General features: G+C 37.8%; 1 protein-coding gene across 2 annotated transcripts in view; it reads right to left on the bottom strand.

The window, feature by feature from the left end:
* LOC129870145 (electron transfer flavoprotein-ubiquinone oxidoreductase, mitochondrial) overlaps positions 1-19,622 on the bottom strand; it is a 41,436-nt gene extending 21,814 nt beyond the window's left edge. The window contains exons 1-10 of one of the 2 annotated variants that reach the window (XR_008762044.1): positions 19,064-19,622; positions 18,908-18,984; positions 18,230-18,336; positions 14,866-14,947; positions 14,686-14,794; positions 10,164-10,210; positions 9,985-10,059; positions 7,519-7,704; positions 7,291-7,383; positions 6,824-6,926 (exon numbers count right to left, since the gene is read on the bottom strand). Coding sequence is in view for 1 of the 2 variants with exons in the window: in XM_055944764.1 (XP_055800739.1) it covers positions 6,824-6,926; positions 7,291-7,383; positions 7,519-7,704; positions 9,985-10,059; positions 10,164-10,210; positions 14,686-14,794; positions 14,866-14,947; positions 18,230-18,336; positions 18,908-18,984; positions 19,064-19,424 (1,240 nt within the window). In the remaining variant the exon portion in view is untranslated. The remainder of the gene's footprint in view (positions 1-6,823; positions 6,927-7,290; positions 7,384-7,518; positions 7,705-9,984; positions 10,060-10,163; positions 10,211-14,685; positions 14,795-14,865; positions 14,948-18,229; positions 18,337-18,907; positions 18,985-19,063) is intronic. The other variant, XM_055944764.1, reaches the window with a different exon arrangement.
* Between the last annotated feature and the right edge of the window lie 1,568 nt (positions 19,623-21,190).

Here is a 21,190-nt window from a genome sequence, read left to right as displayed (position 1 = left end):
CAAGTCCATGACCAATAGCTTATGTTGGGTCGTAAGATTCTCACTTGGTATGATCTTGCAGTCCTTACAGAGGCTTTTATCATCTTTTCTAAGGAGCAAAAAGTCTATTTGCGTCGCCGCCCTCGAGCTACGAAAGGTTACCAAGTGCTCCTCCTTCTTTGGAAAACTCGAGTTGGCCACCATTAATCCAAAGGCTTTTGCGAAATCCAGGAGTGAGGCTCCTCCACCATTCCTACACCCAAAGCCAAATCCTCCATACACCTCGTCATAGCCTGTCAAAACAAACCCAATGTGCCCATTGAAATCTCCTCCTATGAATAGCTTCTCAGTAGGTGGTATATTGACCACCACTTCGTCCAAGTCCTCCCAAAAATGCCTTTTTATCTCCTCGTCCAACCCCACTTGCGGCGCGTAGGCACTAATAATGTTCAAGGTGAGCCCTCCAACGACTAACTTAATCGTCATCATCCTATCATTGATCCTCCTAACCTCTACCACCTGATCTCTAAGCTCGCTATCTACTAAGATCCCTACTCCATTCCTATACCTCGACTTGCCCGGAAACCAAAGTTTGTATCCGTCCACCTCCTTAGCTTTAGGTCCTACCCATTTAGTCTCTTGGACGCAAGCTATATTAATCTTCCTCTTCTTAAGAATCTTAACTAACTCTATGGACTTTTCCGATAAAGTCCCAATATTCCAAGACCCTACTCTCAATCTAGAAGCTCCCTCAGCCCCCTTAGCCCCCCCAACCCTGGCCCTCAATCCCAACCGAGAACATGACCCTAGTCTACCGTCGCTCGCTAAAGCCAGAAAAGCAGATATACGCTACTGAAAAGATACTCTCAGATAAAGGAACGATCAATAGTAGAGCACAAGTTAGCAATAGTCTAATAGCAGTGAGATAGGTACTTAATTAGGCGATGCAAGCAAAATTTATAAGGCTGAAATATAGGAAATGGGCTATTGGAGGTACCAACTCCAAGTAAATAAACTTGTTCGCTGTCGGAAACACTATTCACTACCGGAAGCATTGTTCACTCGCCGAAAACACTGAATACAAATATATGGTCAGCCTCGGAATGCAGAGGCGACCACACTGGGAAAAAAATAAACTCGAAAACTGGCCGAAAACTGCCACACGAGCCGGCGCGTGAAGCGCGTGGCGACCAGATATGCGGCTTCTGGCAGCGCGTGACAGCGCGTGACTGAGCAGATCTCAGAGGAGCTAACTGGGGTTTTCTTGCCTGAGTGTTCCGCACCTCGTGGTGTTGTTGGTTTTCGCAGAACACAAGCGCCAGCAAGCGTACAGAAATTGAAGAGAGAGTTCAAAAGATTAATAATCTTTAAGATTAGCAATTTAGCATAATCGAAGGATGGCCTTCAATCTTCTGATTTAGAGTAAAGTTTTTCAGAAAACTTCCCATTGATCTTTTGATTTCTACAACTTGTGTAACTTCTCCACATATTACCGGCCTATCAATGGAATTGTACCTCTGTGAGTTGTTGCCATTCATGAAAAAACCTTGTGTTCTTATCTCCTTGTTGAAGCCATAACACTATGGATTTTTTTTCTCCAACTTGCACTTTCATTTTTGGCAAGTTCCTTCAATTCTACCAAGACAAATTCCCTAATTCATATGTCATCTTCATTGTGTTCTCTATCTTCTTGAATTTGGTCCAGCTCAACTAAGTCATTTAACAAGCTGTTCTTTTTATTAACTAGTTCCCCAATATTAGTTCTGCTCCATCCTTGCATGACCTGTTCAACGTTGGATTTGGCAAAAAAATTGAAAAGGAATCTCCAAGTCCCCATTTCATAAATACTCAGACCATAAGCATGATTCCAAAGAGAACTTGCTCATCTTCTAGATGTTGGACAGAGTTGGACTTTCAGCAATGTTCGCTGATAAAGACCCAACCAAACATCTGTTGAAAAGTTCATTCTGAGAAGGATCGAGATTCTCTTTGAAATGGATAACTTCACCTTTCCTAAATGTCGAACTGTTTGTATCCTCTTTGTTCGACCATGTAATGTTTCTAATTGCATCTGCAAAAGGAAGCTCCTTTCCCACCAACCTGTGGTCTGCTACATCAATATGGTTCACCCAAGTCTTCAAAGTATGACCAATCTTGTCAGTCACAAAAATCCCGCCAGCACTGAATGTTATTTCTGGTATAATTAATACGGCTCTTCTCTTGCCACGGACGTTGATGAGACTTAAACAACTGCCAAAGCCATTATAGCTCCTGGAACAGAAAGTTTCAGAGAAACTGCGTTCTCCATCTTCTCACAACTTCTCCTCAAACTTTCAAGGCCTCCCTTAAAATCTGAACTACCCCGTTCCAGCGGGCTTCCTGTTCAAAGACATTCTTCGAATAAAATTCTTGTTTCTTTAAGTCCAATCGAACCATGACTCTGCTGTGTTGGATGTTCTAACAGTATCACAAGACTTGAACCCGACTGCAAAATAAATGCTTTCCTCCCTCTGAAGAAATGGATGAAAAGAAAAGAAAAGGACAGAAGAAAAAAGGGGAGAAAGAAGAGAGAGACAGTGTTTGCCGGTTATCTGAGTGACCACCAGAATAGGAATCAGAAAGTCTGAACTGAAACTAAGACGTCACCTTGGGACTAGCCGGAGAACATTTTCAAAAAGCCTTTAAAAAAATATATATTTTTAATCTATTTAACAATACATTCAAATTCCTCTAATCTATTTAACAACAGAAATTTATTAATTGCAACAACTTTTATACTTGAAAGATTCACCTAATAAAGAAATGATAAAGGAAATTCAAGATTTAACTCTATTATCGCAAATTGATAAAGCAGAACTCTATTATCGCAAATTGATAAAGCAGACTTCAATGGGAGGAGGCCCCCCTCCCTGAGTTCGCTAGGAAATCTTATAGAAAAGGAATATACCAAAGCACCAAATATGAAACTTATTACCAACAAATATGGAAGCTTAAAACACCACTCATGCTCAACATCAACATAATGGAGTGGAATTTCATCAAAGATTCTTCCATTATTATTTCCAACTTTATCAGAAAGAGTAGGCAAATAACTGTTGATTTTCCTTTTTTGAAACGGGCAACTTCGTATTATTCAGCATTCTTCCATTATTATTTCCAACTTTATCAGAAAGAGTAGGCAAATAACTGTTGATTTTCCTTTTTTGAAACGGGCAACTTCGTATTATTCAGCATTAAAGGCATGCTGGCCACCTCCAAAATTTACACTTACAAGAAAGTACTTACAGTAATCCTATGAAGTCAACTAACTGAACTTCCTCTTCTATACAATGTTCTTTATACCAAAAACATAAAGAAGTGATGACCTTCTACTTGATCTTCTGTATGGAGCTCTCTTTGCCTTCAAAAATCCTTTCATTTCTTTCCTTCCAAATGTTCCACCAAATACAAGCAGGTACTGTTTTCCACCAAATCTCCTTGCTCTTGCTACCTCCCCTCCTAATCTAACAACATGAAAGATCAGCAGTATGTTCTGGCATAGATCAGTTCACCTTAGCCAAATTGATGAATAGTTCCCACAATTGTACTGTAACTCTACAATGTAGAAAAAGGTCGTTGTTTGTCTCTAAAGCGCCTTACATAATGAGCATCTTGAAGCAATGTAGATTCCACTTTTCTGTAGTGTTTCATGAGTCAGACAAGCTCTTCTGACTACTAGCCGCATTTCAGCTTAGTTGGTGACACACTCTTCCATACAGACTTCCAGGTCTTGACGAACTCGCTGTTACTTCAGTCAGCCCATTATTATACACCCTATTTACTCAGAACAGACCATCCTGATGGTGTTTTCATATCATGTTATCAGGTTCCATATTAGTTCCTTCGAAACCAACAATTATTGTCAACAGTTCGGCTGCCCTTTCTATTTCCCAATCATTTAACAACCTTCTGAAAGCTAAATTCCAGCCCTGAGGGGCCAGATCTCCTATGCTTTGACTTCATTATTGGTGCATATTGAGAATAGTCCAGGAAACAAAGCCTGCAATTCCCTGTCCACTCCAATTCTCTTTCCAAAATAAGATCGTCACCTCTACCCAAATTGTAATTTGAATTTTCTTTCAAGCTAACCAGAAATCTCCAACGGTCCTCCATACCCCCACACCAAAAGTATTTGTAACTATTTGTGCACTATTGTTCAGCTTGGCCATATTTATGTGGATCACTTCTTTCCATAAAGCCTGGTCTTCCTGATTATATTTCCATAATCACTTCATGATTAGACTTTTATTTCGTAGCTTAAGTTTTAGACCCTCAAACCTCCTCTATACACTCTGCTCTGCTGAATTGATTCCCATTTCACCACGTTAAATCCTGTGCCCACTTTATTTCCTTGCCACAGAAAATTCCTCCTCAAACTGTCCAAAGACTTGACCACCTTGTTAGGAATGGAATAAAGACATTACTTATATAGGCAAAGCATCTAACACAGAGTTGTTCATGGTGAGCCTTCCAAAGAAAGGTATTGGGACTTCCAAAGTGCTAATTTCTTATCAGTCTTTTCTATAATGCCATCCCAAATTTCCACAGTTTTATGCTTTGAGTCCAGGGGCATTCCAAGATAAACAGCAGGCAAGTTCTCCATCCTGCAGTTCGAAATGTTTGCCACTTTTTATTTCTCCCTCCATTCCACCATTTTAACTGATATAATATTTTTCATCTCGATTCATTCTGTAGGTCCGAAAATGCTACATCGATAATATTATTTGACAGAACTTTCACCAGTTTTGAAGAATTTAAACTTCATTTACCCATTCAAATTGTTGATATTATTCTACACAACTTTCACCACTTTGAAGAATTTGAACTTCATTTACCTATTCAAATTGTTAAATTTGATTTGATGTTATTTTTTCAACAAGAGATTTGATTTGATGTTTTCCAGATAAACTAACAGTAAAATTTGAGAAAGAAGAAAAGGTGTCTTTGTATTTTAGTATATTTAAATCCCATCATAAGGGTATTTATATAATGAATCGTATGACTAATTAAGGAAAGACAATCCATTATAATAAAAGAAAATATTCAATTCTCCTATAAATAAGCTAGGAAATCAAGACAATCGATACTCCCCCTCAAGTTGGTGCAAAGATGTAGCACATGCCCTCCGCTAGATGCTTTTCTGACGGTACTAATCAAGGTCATGTATACTGAATATGGCATCCATAAAAACACCACAAATATCTCCAACGTTCCGGAAAAAATCAAAGCAGCACAAGTGTATCGGCACAACCACTACGTTTATGGTGGCAACGTTGCCGGTGAAGTTTGAATCTGCACACCCAACATTTCAGACACCTGAACCTGGGCGTCTTTTTAGTGTCCAATTTCCGGCAACTCCCTTCCAGCTCTAATACCAGCCAAGCTTGTGCTCCTTTAAAGATATGTTCTCTCTCTTCCTGAATTCTGGAGGAGGAGGAGTTTCTCTCACTGGACTCCATTTTCTTGAAAGAAGTCTTTAAACTTCTACAATGAAAATCCAAGATGTAATGGGAAAACTACCTAATTAGACAAACATCCTAACCATATCTACTAAATCTCACTATACTCTAACATAATTGTGAATCTCTTGCTCTCTCTCTCCTCCCCTTTCTCTTGCTAGCTCGCTCTCTGCCTCTTTCTTTTTTTCTCTCGCTCTCCCCTCTTTATGCTCTCCCTCCTCACTCTCTCCCGTTCTCCCCTCTTTCTCTCTCTCTCCTCCCTCCCCTCTTTCTCTTTCTCTCTCCTCTTTCTACTCGATGATGATGGCACTTAGAGGAAATTGTGCATATTTTGATAACAGATACATATATCTATGCACGGATACACTGATGAATGTGTCAGTGTATTTTTTTTAATTATCAGATACATGTATCTTTGATCTCAGATACATGTATATATGCACAAATACACTAGATACTTGATATTGGATAGACTAGATGAAATTGATTTTAGACACACAGATACATGAAATAGTGAAACTCAGATAAATTGTGAATTTTTTGATATACAGATACATGTATCTGGGATGTATTTTTGATCCCAGATGGTACATGTATCTATGCACGGATACACTAGATACTTGATAGCGGATACACTAATGTATCTATGCACCAATACACTAGATACTTGATACCGGATACACTAATGTATCTATGCACCGATACACTAACGTATCTATGCACGGATACACTAGATACTTGATACCAGATACACTGGATGAAATTGATATTGGATACATCGGTTGAAATTGATTTTGGATACACAGATACATAAAATTGTGAAACTCAGATACATTGTGAAACACATATACATAGCGAAACACGGATATAGAGAAGTAGAGGGACGAGAGATGCGAGATACATTCGCTAGATATAGGTATCCAGAGGAAAATACAATGTATTTAGACGTAAATTGGACAAGATATTTAATTATTGAAACTATCGATGTGTTGAATAATTAGCACCTATACTAGTGTGTTTTATGAAAGTTGCTCAGATGTAATCTATGTGAACCTTTGAATATTGAGTCATATGAGACTGGCGATTTTCTTTCAGAACAAGTTTTGTAATGCAAACTTAGGGTATTATATTCCAGCAATGATTTATCTACTTAATTTTTCAATCCAATGTTCATTATGAATCTTGCACTCGAATAGCTTAAACTATCCATCTGCAGGGCAACAATTTAAAATTAACTGAACATTGTGGAGTCTTCAATAAAGTAACTTAAACTTTCAATTAGTAAGCTATTAAGCTATTATTCTGATTTGCCAGGTCAGACTAAGTACAAGAACAATAGGTAGTACCTGATTTCATAGCTGTATGAGTGCCCTTAATCTTCGGTACATTTAAGAAGCCAGCTGAGCATCCTATAATTGCTCCTCCAGGGAAAACTGGATATGGAATAGACTGAAATTTAACCAAATCAATTGTATTTTTATGACAAGAATAAGTTTAAAAAAAACATGCCCCAAGTATGTCAAAATAAGTATGGGAAGAGAGCTAAAGTGCATTCAATTTATCAGATGTGTTCTCATATTGAACTGATAATCACAAATTTCTATACTGAAATGTACTAAACACATTGGAGTTTGGAAAAATGGCATCACTAATCTTTATCAGACACATCATAGATGCAGATATTACTATATGGCAAAGTCCATAATGCACCAGCTCTTCAGAAACACATTATTGAAGCTGGGGAGATGCTATAAGTATGACAAGAAAGATGTAAATTCCATAAAATAATAAGAAAAAGTATTATCCATCACACCTGAAAACCTCCTTCATTTAAAGACCGAGCACCATATTGGAGAATAGTTCCACCCTCAAGAAGTGGCCTAATAGCAGGATGATGTTTAAACCTCTGAGATTTAGGATATGTGGGGTAAGTAACTAGATGCTTAAAACAAAAGGAATCTTGAAATAGCTTATTCTTTGAGCGATGACCAAAGAGAACAGTAAAAAAACTCCATATAAACAATAGCATCCTCATATTTACCTGATATTCCTCGTACGGATTCAAGAAAGGGTTCTGATAATTTAGAGCAACCACAAGGCCGACAGCGACTTGTCTGTCCTTCATATGATACAAGAAGGAACCTCCATAGTTCTTCTGGTCCAGAGGCCAACCAAGCGTGTGAAGCACATAACCAGGCTGATGTTTGTCTGCATCAATCTCCCAGACCTGAACTAGAAACAAGTTCAGGAATCCACTAAAGTCGATATAAGATCATAGTACATATAAAGTTTCAGGTGAAGGGTGATGTATATTTTAACATACTCCTCTTTATAAGTTTTTGAGATCCTAGATGAACAACCTATTGAGAATATAATTAAATAAATAAATGTGTGTTCTCTCTAACAACTTAAGCTTTTAGATGAGATGGGCACATACTTCAACATGGTATCAGAGCAGGCAAAGGTCCTGGGATCGAATCTCACCATCACCCATTATCAAAAAGAATTTTCACATATTTGGCTTATGAAAAAAATTACACACGAGGGGGCGTATTGAGAATATAATTAAGTAAATAAAAGTTTGTTATGTCTAACAGCTTAAGCTTATAGATGAGATTGTCACACATATTGACATGATAAAAGTATCTTCTTGAGCCTAACTCAACCCCAAAAGCTAGATCATGAGGAGAGGATTGTCCAAAACCATATAAGGAAACCACGTACGCTTTAACCCACCGTTGTGGGACTCCAAGGCCCGCCCTACACCCATTCCACCCACATGCCTTGGACTAGACATCTGAAGTGTGGACAATATAAGAAGAGAGGCTCAACATCGAAAACAATGAATTGGGTGGGCTTGGCTTTGATACCATGATATGGGCCTTGGACCTAATTCATCCCCAAAAGCTAGTTTATGAAGAGAGATTGTCCAAGACCATATAAAGAGATCATGTACCCTTTAACCCACCAATGTGGGACTCCAACACAACCAAAGAGAGAACTTAACTAGACTGTCAAAACAAATCAGTGCGGCCCCACAACTGGAAAAAAAATTGAATTAATGAGAAGAAAACAATTACTGGTAGAAAATAATTATTTATACCTTGCTATATCAGGTTATCCGCGACTCTATTAATGGGAATGGACTTTTTATTATTTGATAACAATGATGTTTGGGCCAACTAGCATGCATCTTAACTATTCCGCCAAGTACCTACTATCTTCCACCAACACAAATACCGGTAACTTCGTACAACTCAAGCTCAGGCAAATGGGAAAAAATCACCAGGCATTTCTTGTCTCTGTTGGTATTTGACACCTAGTCTCACATAATTTTCACTCAAATGACCATTAGGCCGCACCCTTTGGGTGTTTAATGTTGGACTTTAGTATAAAGTTCCTTATGAATTATAAAATGGTAGATTTGCAACTTTTCTTAGTTTTTTATTTAATTTTGAAAGAGATCAATTTTATTATTCTGTTCGTTTTATTTTACATAGAGAAATTTGAGTAAGAAGATAAAGTCTCTTATATTTCTTTTGTATCAAAAAAAAATTAAAAGAATTCATGATAATTTTGAACAATAATATGCTTCATTTTATCCTCCATTGAATCAAATTAGGACTTATATCTTCTTTCTTCATTAATTTAATTTTGAATCGTTGAGGTTATTGTTCTTGTCTAGTAAAATTTGCATCGGTTTTCATTTTTTTGTATATATATTTCTTACTTGGGATTGTGTCTTTTGAGCCGAGGGTCTTTCGAAAACAGCCTCTCTATCTCTATAAGGTAGTCATACGATTTGCATACATCCTATCCTCCCAGACCCCACTTGTGGGATTCCACTAGTATGTTGTTGTTGTTGCTGTTGAGGTTATTGTTCTTTTCATAAGAGTAATTTGAAGAAAAAGTAGCAGAAAAAAAGAAACAACTGAAAAAATGGGTTAACGATTTAATTTTACGAAAGCATGATTTCTGTTCATATAAATCTAAGTTATTTGTTATAAAAAATGGACAAAGACAAAACTTGATAAGTTTTTGAATACTTAAAGGACGAAAACCGGCAAGTGTATAGTTAAGGGACTAAAACCGATAAGTGTATAGTTAAGGGACAAACCTGATAAGTTTTTGAATAGTTAAAGGATTAAATCCAGTAAATGTATAGTTAAGGGACCATTTTAGACCTACTCCTATAGTTAAGGGACTATTTATGGCATTTTCTCTATTTATAAGCAGCTAAATAATTGATATAGGTACCAAAAGGAGGGAAGTAATGCCTGCAGGGCAAAGGTTATCTCCGGTGTAAGTTTGCATGTTGGAGAAGTTGCATTTTCTGCATACCCAGGAATTCCCCCACCTCCCACCCCCTTTGTTGTGATCAGGAGACTTCCCAGATCACGTTGTGAGCTTTATGATTGCCAGGATGAATCAGGAATTAAATAGATGTTTGTGTCTCTTTGTATCAAGAGGCAAAAGGAGTAAATAAAAGAGATCAGAAGAAAATTACCTCTTTAATTCCTAAAGCATAGGTTTGATGTTGCCCCTGCCCTTTTTCTCTCAAATTGTACTTCTTGATTAATTTCTGTCAGGAATACAAGGGTCAACAAAGTCAGTACTGAACTTTAAATGATGTATGGGCCAGAAAAATAGTTTATGATAAAGACAAAAGAATAACCTTCTGCATACCTCTGATAAAGATCCTCTACATCCTTCTGCAAGGAGAGTAACATGCCCTACACACCATTACAGAAAAGACAGGGGTTAGTAAACTAGGAAGTACGGGTAATGAGCCAAATGTAGCAGCGTCCCACAAAATTTTTAGTTTGTTTGGGCTTAATACATGTTAGTTACATGTTAAATGATGAATAATATGTGTGGAAGATACCATACGTTATTGAAAATGTTGTTGAGATAAAGATACATGTGTTGTGAATGATTTGGAATGTATTGAAGTGGTCTTGTAGTTTGGCCCATTTGCATATGTTTTGGAGCAGATGAAGATGAACTATGGTGGAGGGGAGATGAGAAAGGCACAAACAAAGTGAGCAAAGCGTACAGGAAAATGAACAACCACAACCAGCAGCCAAGCAGTTGGCCACGGAAGAACATTTGGAAAACCAAAATACCATATAAAGTGGCATGCTTTGTGTGGCTTCTGGCAAAGGAGGCAGTGCTTACCCAAGAGAACTTAATGAAAAGAGGGATAATTTTAAGCCCCAGGTGCTTCTTGTGTGTGGGGCAGGCAGAGACTGTGAATCATCTATTCCTACATTGTAGAATCACAGGATAACTATGGAGATTGTTTTTGAACCTCAGAGGAATAGTATGGAGCTTGCCTGGGAAGATTACAGAGGCCTTAACAAGCTGGGAACAAGCTGGGTTGTTGGCCAAGAATATAGGCAGGTGGAAGATAGTCCCAGCAAGCATTTGGTGGACAATATGGAAGGAGAGAAATTTTAGGTGTTTTGAGAGCATAGGGAACAGTATGCAACAGATTAAGCTCAATTGCATCTTGCTACTGTGTTTTTGGTGTAATCACTTACTTTTAAATGATCCTGTCTCTATTATTGATGTTTTAGACTCATTATAGACATAGGATCACAGAATCATAGATGTAGGTAGTACTTTGTAAATATGGGAGTACTACAACTCTTGTAAGATTCGGATTCCAACATATATTACCAGTTTCAAAAAAAAATCATTCTCAGGTGGTTAACACCATACTTGTGCATCGCATAGCTATTGCAGGAAGGTCATTTTTGGCCTGGAAAGTTTCATGATATAACACAAGTAACGCGTGAAACGTGATCCTAACCAAGGCCCAAAAAGGCGAGGCAGCACAGTGAAAGAGAATTGTTTGACACTACAGCTCAATATGAAAAATTGTATCCAAGGGAAATAGTCAGATTGCATGACTGGTACTCCAATGTCGACTATATCATACAGAGGTGCTAAGTTCACAACATTCTTCTGGTAATCCTTGTTGAGTCCCACATCGGTTATTAAAGGGATGGGTTGTCTCTTTATATGGTCTTGGGCAATCCTCCTTTCATGAGCAAGCTTTTGGGATACAGTTAGACCCAAGATCCATTTCTTTAATAATCCTTTCAAGGGGATTTCGGAACACAAGTGAACTTGAGCACGTTTATCACCCTTAGACAGATAGGGCAAACCGAAAGACCTACTCAGCCATTTGAGGATATGTTACGGGCATCTGCCATTGGCTTGGATAGCAATTAGGATGCGCATCTCCGGATTAATAGAGCTTGCTTATAACAATAGCTATAAAGTGAGCATCAAAATGGCGCCATTCGAAGTATTATATGGGTGTCAATATAGATCGTCCGTTGGATAGTTTGAACCGTGGGAAGCCAAACTTCTTTGCTCAAATCTTGTACAAGAATCCTTGAAGAAAGTTAGACATAATCAAGAGAGTCTTAGAACAACTCAAAGTCGCGTAAAGTCCTATTTGGACAAGAGGCACCGAGAGGTCGAGTTCATGGTTGGCAACTACATGGTTTTTGAAGATTCCACCAATGAAAGAGGTAATGAGGTTTGGTAAGAATGGTAAGTTGATCTGAGGTTCATTGGGCCATATGAAATTCTTAAGAGGATTGAAACATGGCCTATCAACTTGCCTTGCCACAGAGTTGTAATCAAACCTCCATGTATCGATCCTATGAAATCTGTGTGTGATCCTTCAAATGTGGTTCGTTCTCATACTGTGGAACTTGATGAGAAACTATCATATGATGAAGTTCCTATGGCATACATTTTTTATTTTTTTTGAGAACTAAAGTTCCTATGGCATACTTGGTAGGAAAGTTCACAAATTCACAACAAAAGAGGTTGTTGGTTTAGCATCACTAGCAGCATTGGAGCCTCTGTATCAGTGTCCCACCTTTTGTATGCAGATGGCACACTAATATTCTGCAGGGCAGAGAAGTTGCCGTTGCAGTATCTTAATCTAACCCTTCTTATTTTTTTTAGCTATTTCAGCTCTACATATTAATATGCCAAAAAGCATGTTATTCCCGGTGAATGAAGTGCCTGACCTGGAGGACTTAGCTAGCATAATGTGTTATGGAATTGGCTCATTCCCTACAACATATCTAGGATTGCCTCTGGGAACTAAATACTAGTCTGAGGAAGTATGGAGTGGAGAAAAGACTGGCTGCTTGGCAAATTCAATATCTTTCACTGGGGGAAGAGTGAGCTTGATCAAGAGTGTCCTTAACAGTATTCCTATTTACATAATGTCTCTTTTTCCAATGCCGAGCAAAGTCCTTCAACAACTTGACAAACTGAGAAGATCCTTCCTCTGGGAAGGAAACAGGCCACAAATTCCACCTGGTGGAATGGCCTGCTGTAATTCAACCAAAAATGCAGGGTGGACAGGGAATAAGAGACTTGGCTAAGCACAACAAATGTCTGCTACTGAAATCACTACGGAGGTATGGGCAAGAGGGTAATAGCCTGTGGAAGGCAGTTGTGAGAGCCAAGTATGGCCATCAGGACAATTGGAGCACTAGAGCCCCACATGGAGTGGGTCCTTGGAAGCACATTAAAAACTCAAAGGATTATTTCTAGCAATACATTTCCTTCAAGATTGGCAGTGGTTCTATGGTGAATTTAGAAAATTGGCTTGGTGACTCCACTTTGCAAGTCATGTACCCATCTCTTTTTCTATTAGCCACTAATCCCAACTCCATGGTGGACCAAAACAGATCAGGCAACACATGTGATGTTCAATTTAGGAGGAATATGCAAAATTGGGAGCTAAATGATGAATGTGATCTGTTGGGAAGATTAAACAGTTGTACAGTTGATAGCCAAAGCTCTGACAGAAGGAGATGGGGCAGTTCCAAGGAGGATACATACAGTATAAAGGCAAGTTATCACCAGATGTGCTCACTGAATGAAGTTATTGATGTATGGCCTGGAAGTTAATTTGGAGAACAAAATTACCCCCAAAGGAAAGTTGTTCCATTTGGACAGCACTAGAAGGGGCCATCCTGACTCAAGACAATCTGTGTAGAAGAAAATTTCAGCTTGAATAGATGTTATGTGTGCCAGTGAAGCTCAACCATCTTTTTTTGCATTGCCTAGTGGCTGCTGACCTCTGACACATGTTCCTATCAGTTTTTGGTCTCAGTTGGACACAATCCCAGAGTATCAAGGATGAAGTAGAAAGTTGAAACTTTTGGAAAGTCAGCAAAGCCGTCAAGAACATCGGGCAAATGATCCCAAGTTGTATTTTTTGGAGTGTGTGGACAGAAAGGAATAGAAGGTGTATTGATGTTGTTTCAACTCCTAACTCAGTATTTAAGGCTAGGTATCTGCTACAGCTTTTTAGTTGGAGTAATTATGCTCCTGTAAATAATGTTGTTTCTTTTGTAGATTTAATTGGCTCTGTGAGCCTAGCTTAATAGCCTACTTTTGCTTTTGGTTAGCTCCCGATGCTTATAGAACTTTTTGTCTTTGGAGCTAACATCACTTTTGTAATCTTTGCACCCTCTTGATGCCAGCAATACAACATTTTACTTCATCAAACAAGAGGTTGTTTCAGCCAGCTATGGAAGAACCATTGCAAAGAAGAGTCAGCTTGGAAAGTAGAGAAGGACACGAAAACAAGATATCCTCATCTATGCCAAAACAAAAGTATTTGAGGATGAATGTTCCTAAGTGGGGTTGAGTACACTCTACCCTCCCCAGAACCCCCTTTAGTGGACTACACTGAGTATGGTGTTGTTGCTGTTGTTATTACCATCTGAGTTACCTTTCTGCCCTATAAAGCTCCATATGAATAGCATCATGTTCCAGCTGATACTAATTGAACTGATGCTCCAGTTTGGATTGTTGACAATGAGTTTCCATAACACGCACAATTACTTACCAGAAACTTCTGGAATAATTAAACTGAACTGGGGTGTTGTAATGTAAGTATTGAGATATTTGATTAATTCCCTCTAGAATCTTTATAGGGCACAAATATCGTTGACAATTATACTCAATTTTACTTGAATTCTAGTGTTGAATCACAGATCAAAATTGTTACTGGGGATAGTTAATGTTAAACTAAAGGAAGATTTATAACTTCCATTTGATAGTCATCTAATGAACTGCAGTAACTGCAGACAGAATGTAATTTTGGAAAACTTCTTTGCAGAAAACAAAACAAGGAAAAATATTGAGTAACAGAACTTACCCTTCAGTGCAACACCACGTTGGTAGTTCTCTTTTCTGGAACCATCTTTAGCCACTCCCATATCATTAGTAGCAATACCAGTAACCTCGTTGTGTTCATTGCATAAAATCTGAAATGTTTCTACCTTAGCAAGCAAAAACTAAAAATAAATGAAATAATCAAGAATAGCGAGGCTAATACCTCACTAGCAGCAAAACCTGGGTATATTTCAACTCCTAGCTCTTCAGCTTTCTGCCCCAACCAACGTACCAACTGACTCAAACTGCATTACCATGATTCTAAAGATTTAACATACACGGAAAAGTCGTAATTATATTAGCAAAATGCGCATTCCATTAAAGAAGCAAACCATGCACATTTCTGTCTGTATGATGATATCGGAGTGTGTATGGACCACAACAAAGTGCGTAAGTGCTCTTACATATTTACAAAGGAATCTAAACTCGCTTCCCTTCTCACTTAACAAATGTCAAATACAAGGATACACCAATCAAGCACCAGTGAAGGCCTAATCGGACCAAGTAAACCATTGGACTAATTCCTTACCCTTCCAGATACTGCTGCACCACTTAATCAATGTGTATACGAATATGCTCTGGCCAAGCAATCATTCTCAATAAGTTGAAGCTTCATGGTTAGTAAAACATCACAGGACTGTAATAGGCGTTTGGACATGAATTGAGTGATATTTGAAAAAAAGTAGTATTTGAAGTTAAGATGAAAAAAGGTATTTGGAAGCTGAAGTTCATTAGGACATGCATTTCATTTGTAAAATAAATGAAATTTTGTGTAATAAAAAAGTTACTTGAAAACATTTTTTCAAGTTTGGAGTGAGAAATTGACACAATGTATAGTCAAATTGGTATTTCGAAGGAAAAAAAAACAATATTTCATGTCCAAACGGGTCATGCATATCCACGACAACTTTGCTCCTTTTCAATTATCAAAAGCACCGCAAGCCATTCCATACATATTTCCATATGTCAAATTTTCCCTGATACATCCGAAAATTAGTTGATCAAGGACTTGTGGCCAGTCTTTTTTTTTAATACTAGGAGAGAACAGATTAGGAATGAAGACATCTGGCACAAGGTAGGAGTGGCTTCGATAGAAGACAAGATGCAGGAAACGAGGTTGAGATGGTTCGGGCATGTGCAGAGAAGATGTATAGATACCCAATGCGAGGGTGTGAGAGGTTGGTTATGGATGGTTTCAAGAGAGGTCGAGGTAGGCCGAAGAAATATTGGGGAAGGTGATAGGAGGTTATGGAGGACACAATTTAGATAGCACATGATGCGGCTTCAGTTTACCGAGGACATGACTTAGATAGGAGGATAAGGAGGACATGGATTAGGGTAAAAGGTTAGTTAGATAGTTAAGTGTAGTCGTAGTTGTAGCATACTTTGATTAGATCATTATTTCTTGTCATATAAGAAGAGGCTTGTGGCCAATTTAATTACCAACTTTACTTGAACCATTTGCAAACACATCCAACTTCTCCTTCACCAACTAGTAGAGCCCCTTCAACCTTACCAAGACCTTGTTGCTGTCTTTGCTCCATTTGTTTTGGTTTGTCCCCCTTTTTTCTCTTATGTTAATCTCTATAACTTTCATTTTGGGTGTGTATGTTTGTATCTAATTCATTTTCCACCCCCGATAATCAATAGCAATGCACAAGCTACACTAATGTCCTTTAATTATATCAGTACTAAAATAGACAATGTTAACTTGCACGCATGATGTGCCATGAAATTAGGGCACATCCTATGTCTTTTACTTGAAGTTTTATATGTTCTTATGCATGTTTTTATGAGTTCTAATGTTAGAATGTTGTTTTATAGGTTTTAGAAGTCGGAATGGCTAAAAGAAGGAAAAGATAAAAAAAATTGTCAAAAGAAGGAGCATCCACGGTAGCCGACCAACTCACGAGCCATGGATCCACTCGTGGAAAGAATCAGAGAAGGTGGCGAAAGAATCAGAGAAGGTGGCAAAAGGACTGTACAAGATTGGTCGATGTACGATAGGAAGTACGGAGACGTATGTCACATTCACGGTGCATACATGCATAGCAGATCAAGCCTGCTGGAGGACCTACGGGCTACGACTGGACTTATAGACCATGGATCAATATACCGTCTGTAGTTCAATACACAAGAAAGATTCTGAAACCCTAAAGAGCAATCGACGGCAAGCTTAAGGGCAATCCACGAACCATGGATTGGGTTGTGGATCATGTCGGCAGGTAAATTTAAGTTGTCAGAATTCCAATTTATGGACCATTATAAATAGTTTTCATAGGGTTATTTTGTAAGGGAGTTTCGCATAATTTCTAGTTTGCAGTTTTGGAGTTCTAGTTCCAATATTTTCTCTCTCTAGATTACAAGTCTTGTGAAGAACAAAGAACGCCATTATTTCTTTCATTGTTTATATTCAAAGTAAGCTTTATTAATTCATTCAATTATTATTCTTGTAGTTTATCTTCAATCATGAGTTTGTGAGCCCAATAAGGGTGTAGCGTTCATAGGTTTTCGTGTGTTGCATGATTTTCGGTATTTAAGATATCAACATTTTTCTTGCTTTTATTGATTGGTTGATGGTTGCAAACATTAACCAGCACCATAATATCTTAGTTTTGCTTGGGAAAGTGGATTAAGTTTTGGTAGAAAAAGTGTGCATGAACTCAAGGCGCTAAGCCGCTAACCCTTGTTTAATAGATTCGCTTATTGATAGGTTGAATTTACATGACATAATATGTTGTTCTTATCAAAATAACTCATATCGTTGTGGAAACATCATATTGAGATAAATCGCTCAACTCTTGAAAAGATCAAGTGATGGTTTAGGGACTGAGTGCATATCTAGAAACCTAATAATCTTTCACATCATGAAAACCGAAGAACAGTGCATTCCATTGTGGGAATACAACCTTAGTGCTTTAATCATATAGTTTTACATCTCAAAGTTAGTGCTGCAATTCTTAGTCTTAAGTTACACATATTCTTTTCAACTCTTACAGAATAAAAATCAGAGATCAATGTGGTATTTGGATGTAGCATTTCTCCCTATTCTCTATGGGATTCGACCCCAACCTTGTTTGGGTTACTATACTTGCATACGACAGTGTTACATCATCTTAAGGTGTAATTTTGAGTGTATCAAGGCACCAAGGCCATGGCATCGCATTCACAAAATCACACGTAAAACATAACCTAATGGTTGTTAAAAGCCTAGGCAGCGACGCATAGCACGTGCTGATACATCAACTCATAAAATGCCATGCCTAAATTCCCAATCTGGTATTCGGAATCCTATAAGACTTCTGATTGTTTTCTTCCAAATCCTACGTATTGGAGATCAAAACAAGAAGTTAAATGGCTGATATTGCATTAGCTGTGAAGTAAGAAGTTTCACTATGGATGTGCCAACTCCTTCCAAGAAACAATACACTAAATAAAGAGAGAAACCAAGACTAGAATTTTGAGGCAAAGGAGTAATATCTTTAATGCTCACTTGAATCCATGTTTCAAAATAGATATAAAAGTACCTTATGACATAGTTTCCATTATTGTCAAATGGGCTTGGAAGTGAAAAGGCGCGAGTTTCCGTAAGCAGCCATAAATTATCAGAAGTAACAGGGACATCAACGGGAGCCTGCAATCAGAAACAAAGCTTTAGCAAATGATGGGATTACACATGATATCAATAAAGCCACAGAAAGCCATATTGTTATTTGCAACTTCATTTACAGAATATAAAAGTAAATCAAGACCGCTTTATCACACTCCAAACCTGCCCGAGTTAAAATACAACATTTAGTTCTGAATTCTAACTGTTTGAATGCCAAAGACAGCCAAATCGTTGGTCTTAATAAATGGAACTAATCAATTAACTATGCATAAATAATCATATGAACTATCTATGTCCGGAAAGAGCCTTTTCAAGTAGATGGCTGCCTAAATAACCAACCCTTGCCAAGTTCCTTTCCTATCACTGTGACTTGTATATACAAGGTGAAGAAAATGAAAGTGGAACTGAAATCAAAATAAATTGAATCAAATCCAGCACAAAAGAAAGACAATTTTTATACATCACTGATTTAATTAGCATCTGTATGCCAGGTAGAAACATAACACGAAAATGTAAGAATTATCTCAAACAAGGCAGCTGAAGTTGTATAGGAGACTTGTTTTTTTTTGAAATGTTAATATTGTAAAAGGAGTACCTCTTCCTCTTTCCAATGGGGAACGAGTTCATCGAGTGCCCGTGGCTCAAATACGTTTCCTGACAAGATATGAGCACCTGTAGAATGGAATGCAATAATCAAGACAATGAATAATTTCAGGTCATATCCATTAAGAAAAAGGAAAGGAAACCCTACCCACTTCAGCTCCTTTCTCTACAACGCACACTGATAAGTCAACATCCTTTTGTTGGCACAACTGTTTGAGCTTAATAGCAGCTGATAGCCCAGCTGGTCCAGCTCCAACAATCACCACATCATAGTTAATAGATTCTCTATCTGATTCATTACTATAACTCCTAACTCCACTTTGACCCCCTAAAACCCAACTTCCATTTCCATTCCAAGATTCAATTAACTTTGGCTTATGAAAAAATTTAGAAATTTCATTTCTTGAACTTGAGACCCAATTGGATGAACATGCTGATTTAAAGAGAGTTGAATAAGATAAAAGGGGTATCAATTTGGATTTTGAGGAAGAACTGATGAACTTATACATGATGATATTGTTGACTGCTCCGATGATTTCAATACTTTTGCTTTTTTATGAACTTGAGAAAATAAATTGGCCAAACACATAGGCGGAGGTAACTCCGCTTTCAATTTTTTACACCCCTAAATTAGGTTCCTTTCATTTTTATTACTCCAACTCAGCCAGAGAGGAAAGGAGTGTGTGATGAATAAAATGCGCACCCAAAGAATTGAACTTGACCAATTGAAAAAAAAGAGCTTTAGAAAAAATGTGAAAAAACCAATTATTCATTTTCCGACAAAAAGTACATAAAAAACTATATGCTTAAATTTTTTTGAGACTTAACTTATCATGAAAGTGTTGTAAAATAATAACAATATAGAACAAGCAATATGGAAAAGATATGGAGAGTAGAATGTAGATATATGTTATTCATATGTCTTCAAGTTTCACTTACAAAGGCTATGTTAAATTCCCTAATTACTAGATACATTCTTATCCAAAATAGTTCATAGCACCTAGGAAATATAATACATGAATCTAAGTAGTTCATGTATTGAGAATATGGGCAATCCACTAATTCAATGAATTTATAACACTCCCCCTTGGATGTCCAAAGATGATGTGCCTCATTAAAACTTTACGAGGAAAAACCTAGTGGGAAAAAGCCTAGTGAAGGAAAAAGAGTGCACAAATCTCATAATACGCCTTGAGTGCTGCCTCATTAAAAACCTTATTAGAAAAACTCATTTGGGACAAAATCATGGTTAAGGAAAAGAGTACAACGCGTATTTCACTCCCCTTGCTGAAAGTTTTACTTGATATCTTTGAGACGATACATTCCAATCTTATATCTCAACTTCTCAAATGTTGATATTGACAATGTCTTAGTGAATAAGTCTGCAAGTGTAATGACCTCGAGAGTCATTGTCGGAAATTCTCAATAAATTGCCATTTTACCCTTCTCGTTAGTTTCTCCGGGTGTTAATTGATTGGTTTGTGTGGTTGATTTTGGTAAATTCTTAATAGATGTGATTTGAGGGAGTTTTTGAGTTTTAGAGGTTTAAGTGGCTCAAAAGTAATTTTCAGTACCAACCGAAGCGAAACGGGATTCTGTCAGTTACAACAACTCTAAAATATGGAAATTGGTCTAGTAGATTTGTCGGAATCAGATTTGGGGCTGGTACGTGGATTTGGGGTCCTAAGTTGGAAAGTTTGATTTTAAATGAGCTAAGTTTGACATTGGTCAACAATTCGAGTTCGAAGACTCGGATTGGATTTCTGATGATTCTGTTAGTTTAAGTGGGTGATTTTAGGTCTAGAAACGTCTTCGTTATATTTTTTGGAAGTCCCGTGCTCGTTTTGGCCTTTTTGAGCTTCGAAGCTTGTTTAGTTGCGACATATCGAGTTCTGGGTCAAGGAGACCTTGAATTTGAATTATGATAGTTCCATTAAGTCCGAAACGTTGAATTTAGTATGATTACATATATGGTTTGTGTGTAGGGACCCCAAATGAATTTCGAGGGACATTTTGGAGACTTGGAGAAAAGTTGGGTTGCGTTTGTGTACACCAGCCTTCGAGATCGCGATAGGCTATCGCTTTTACGATGCTCTACTTTAGCGGAGGCCTTCGCTTTCGAGAATGGGAGGATATTTTTGCGACCTAATGTCGCTTTTGTGATCATCGCGATAGCGACCTAGGGTTTTCGATCGCGACACTTGAGAGTCCAAAAATTGGATTTTTGGTCATTTCTTCCATTTTTAAATTCCAAGAGCTAGGAGGGATGATTTGT

Source organism: Solanum dulcamara, chromosome 10, assembly GCF_947179165.1.
Source record: "Solanum dulcamara chromosome 10, daSolDulc1.2, whole genome shotgun sequence".
Taxonomy (NCBI): domain Eukaryota; kingdom Viridiplantae; phylum Streptophyta; class Magnoliopsida; order Solanales; family Solanaceae; genus Solanum; species Solanum dulcamara.
The sequence above is the reverse complement of the archived record's forward strand: the minus strand, read 5'-3'. Positions and strand labels throughout refer to the sequence as shown.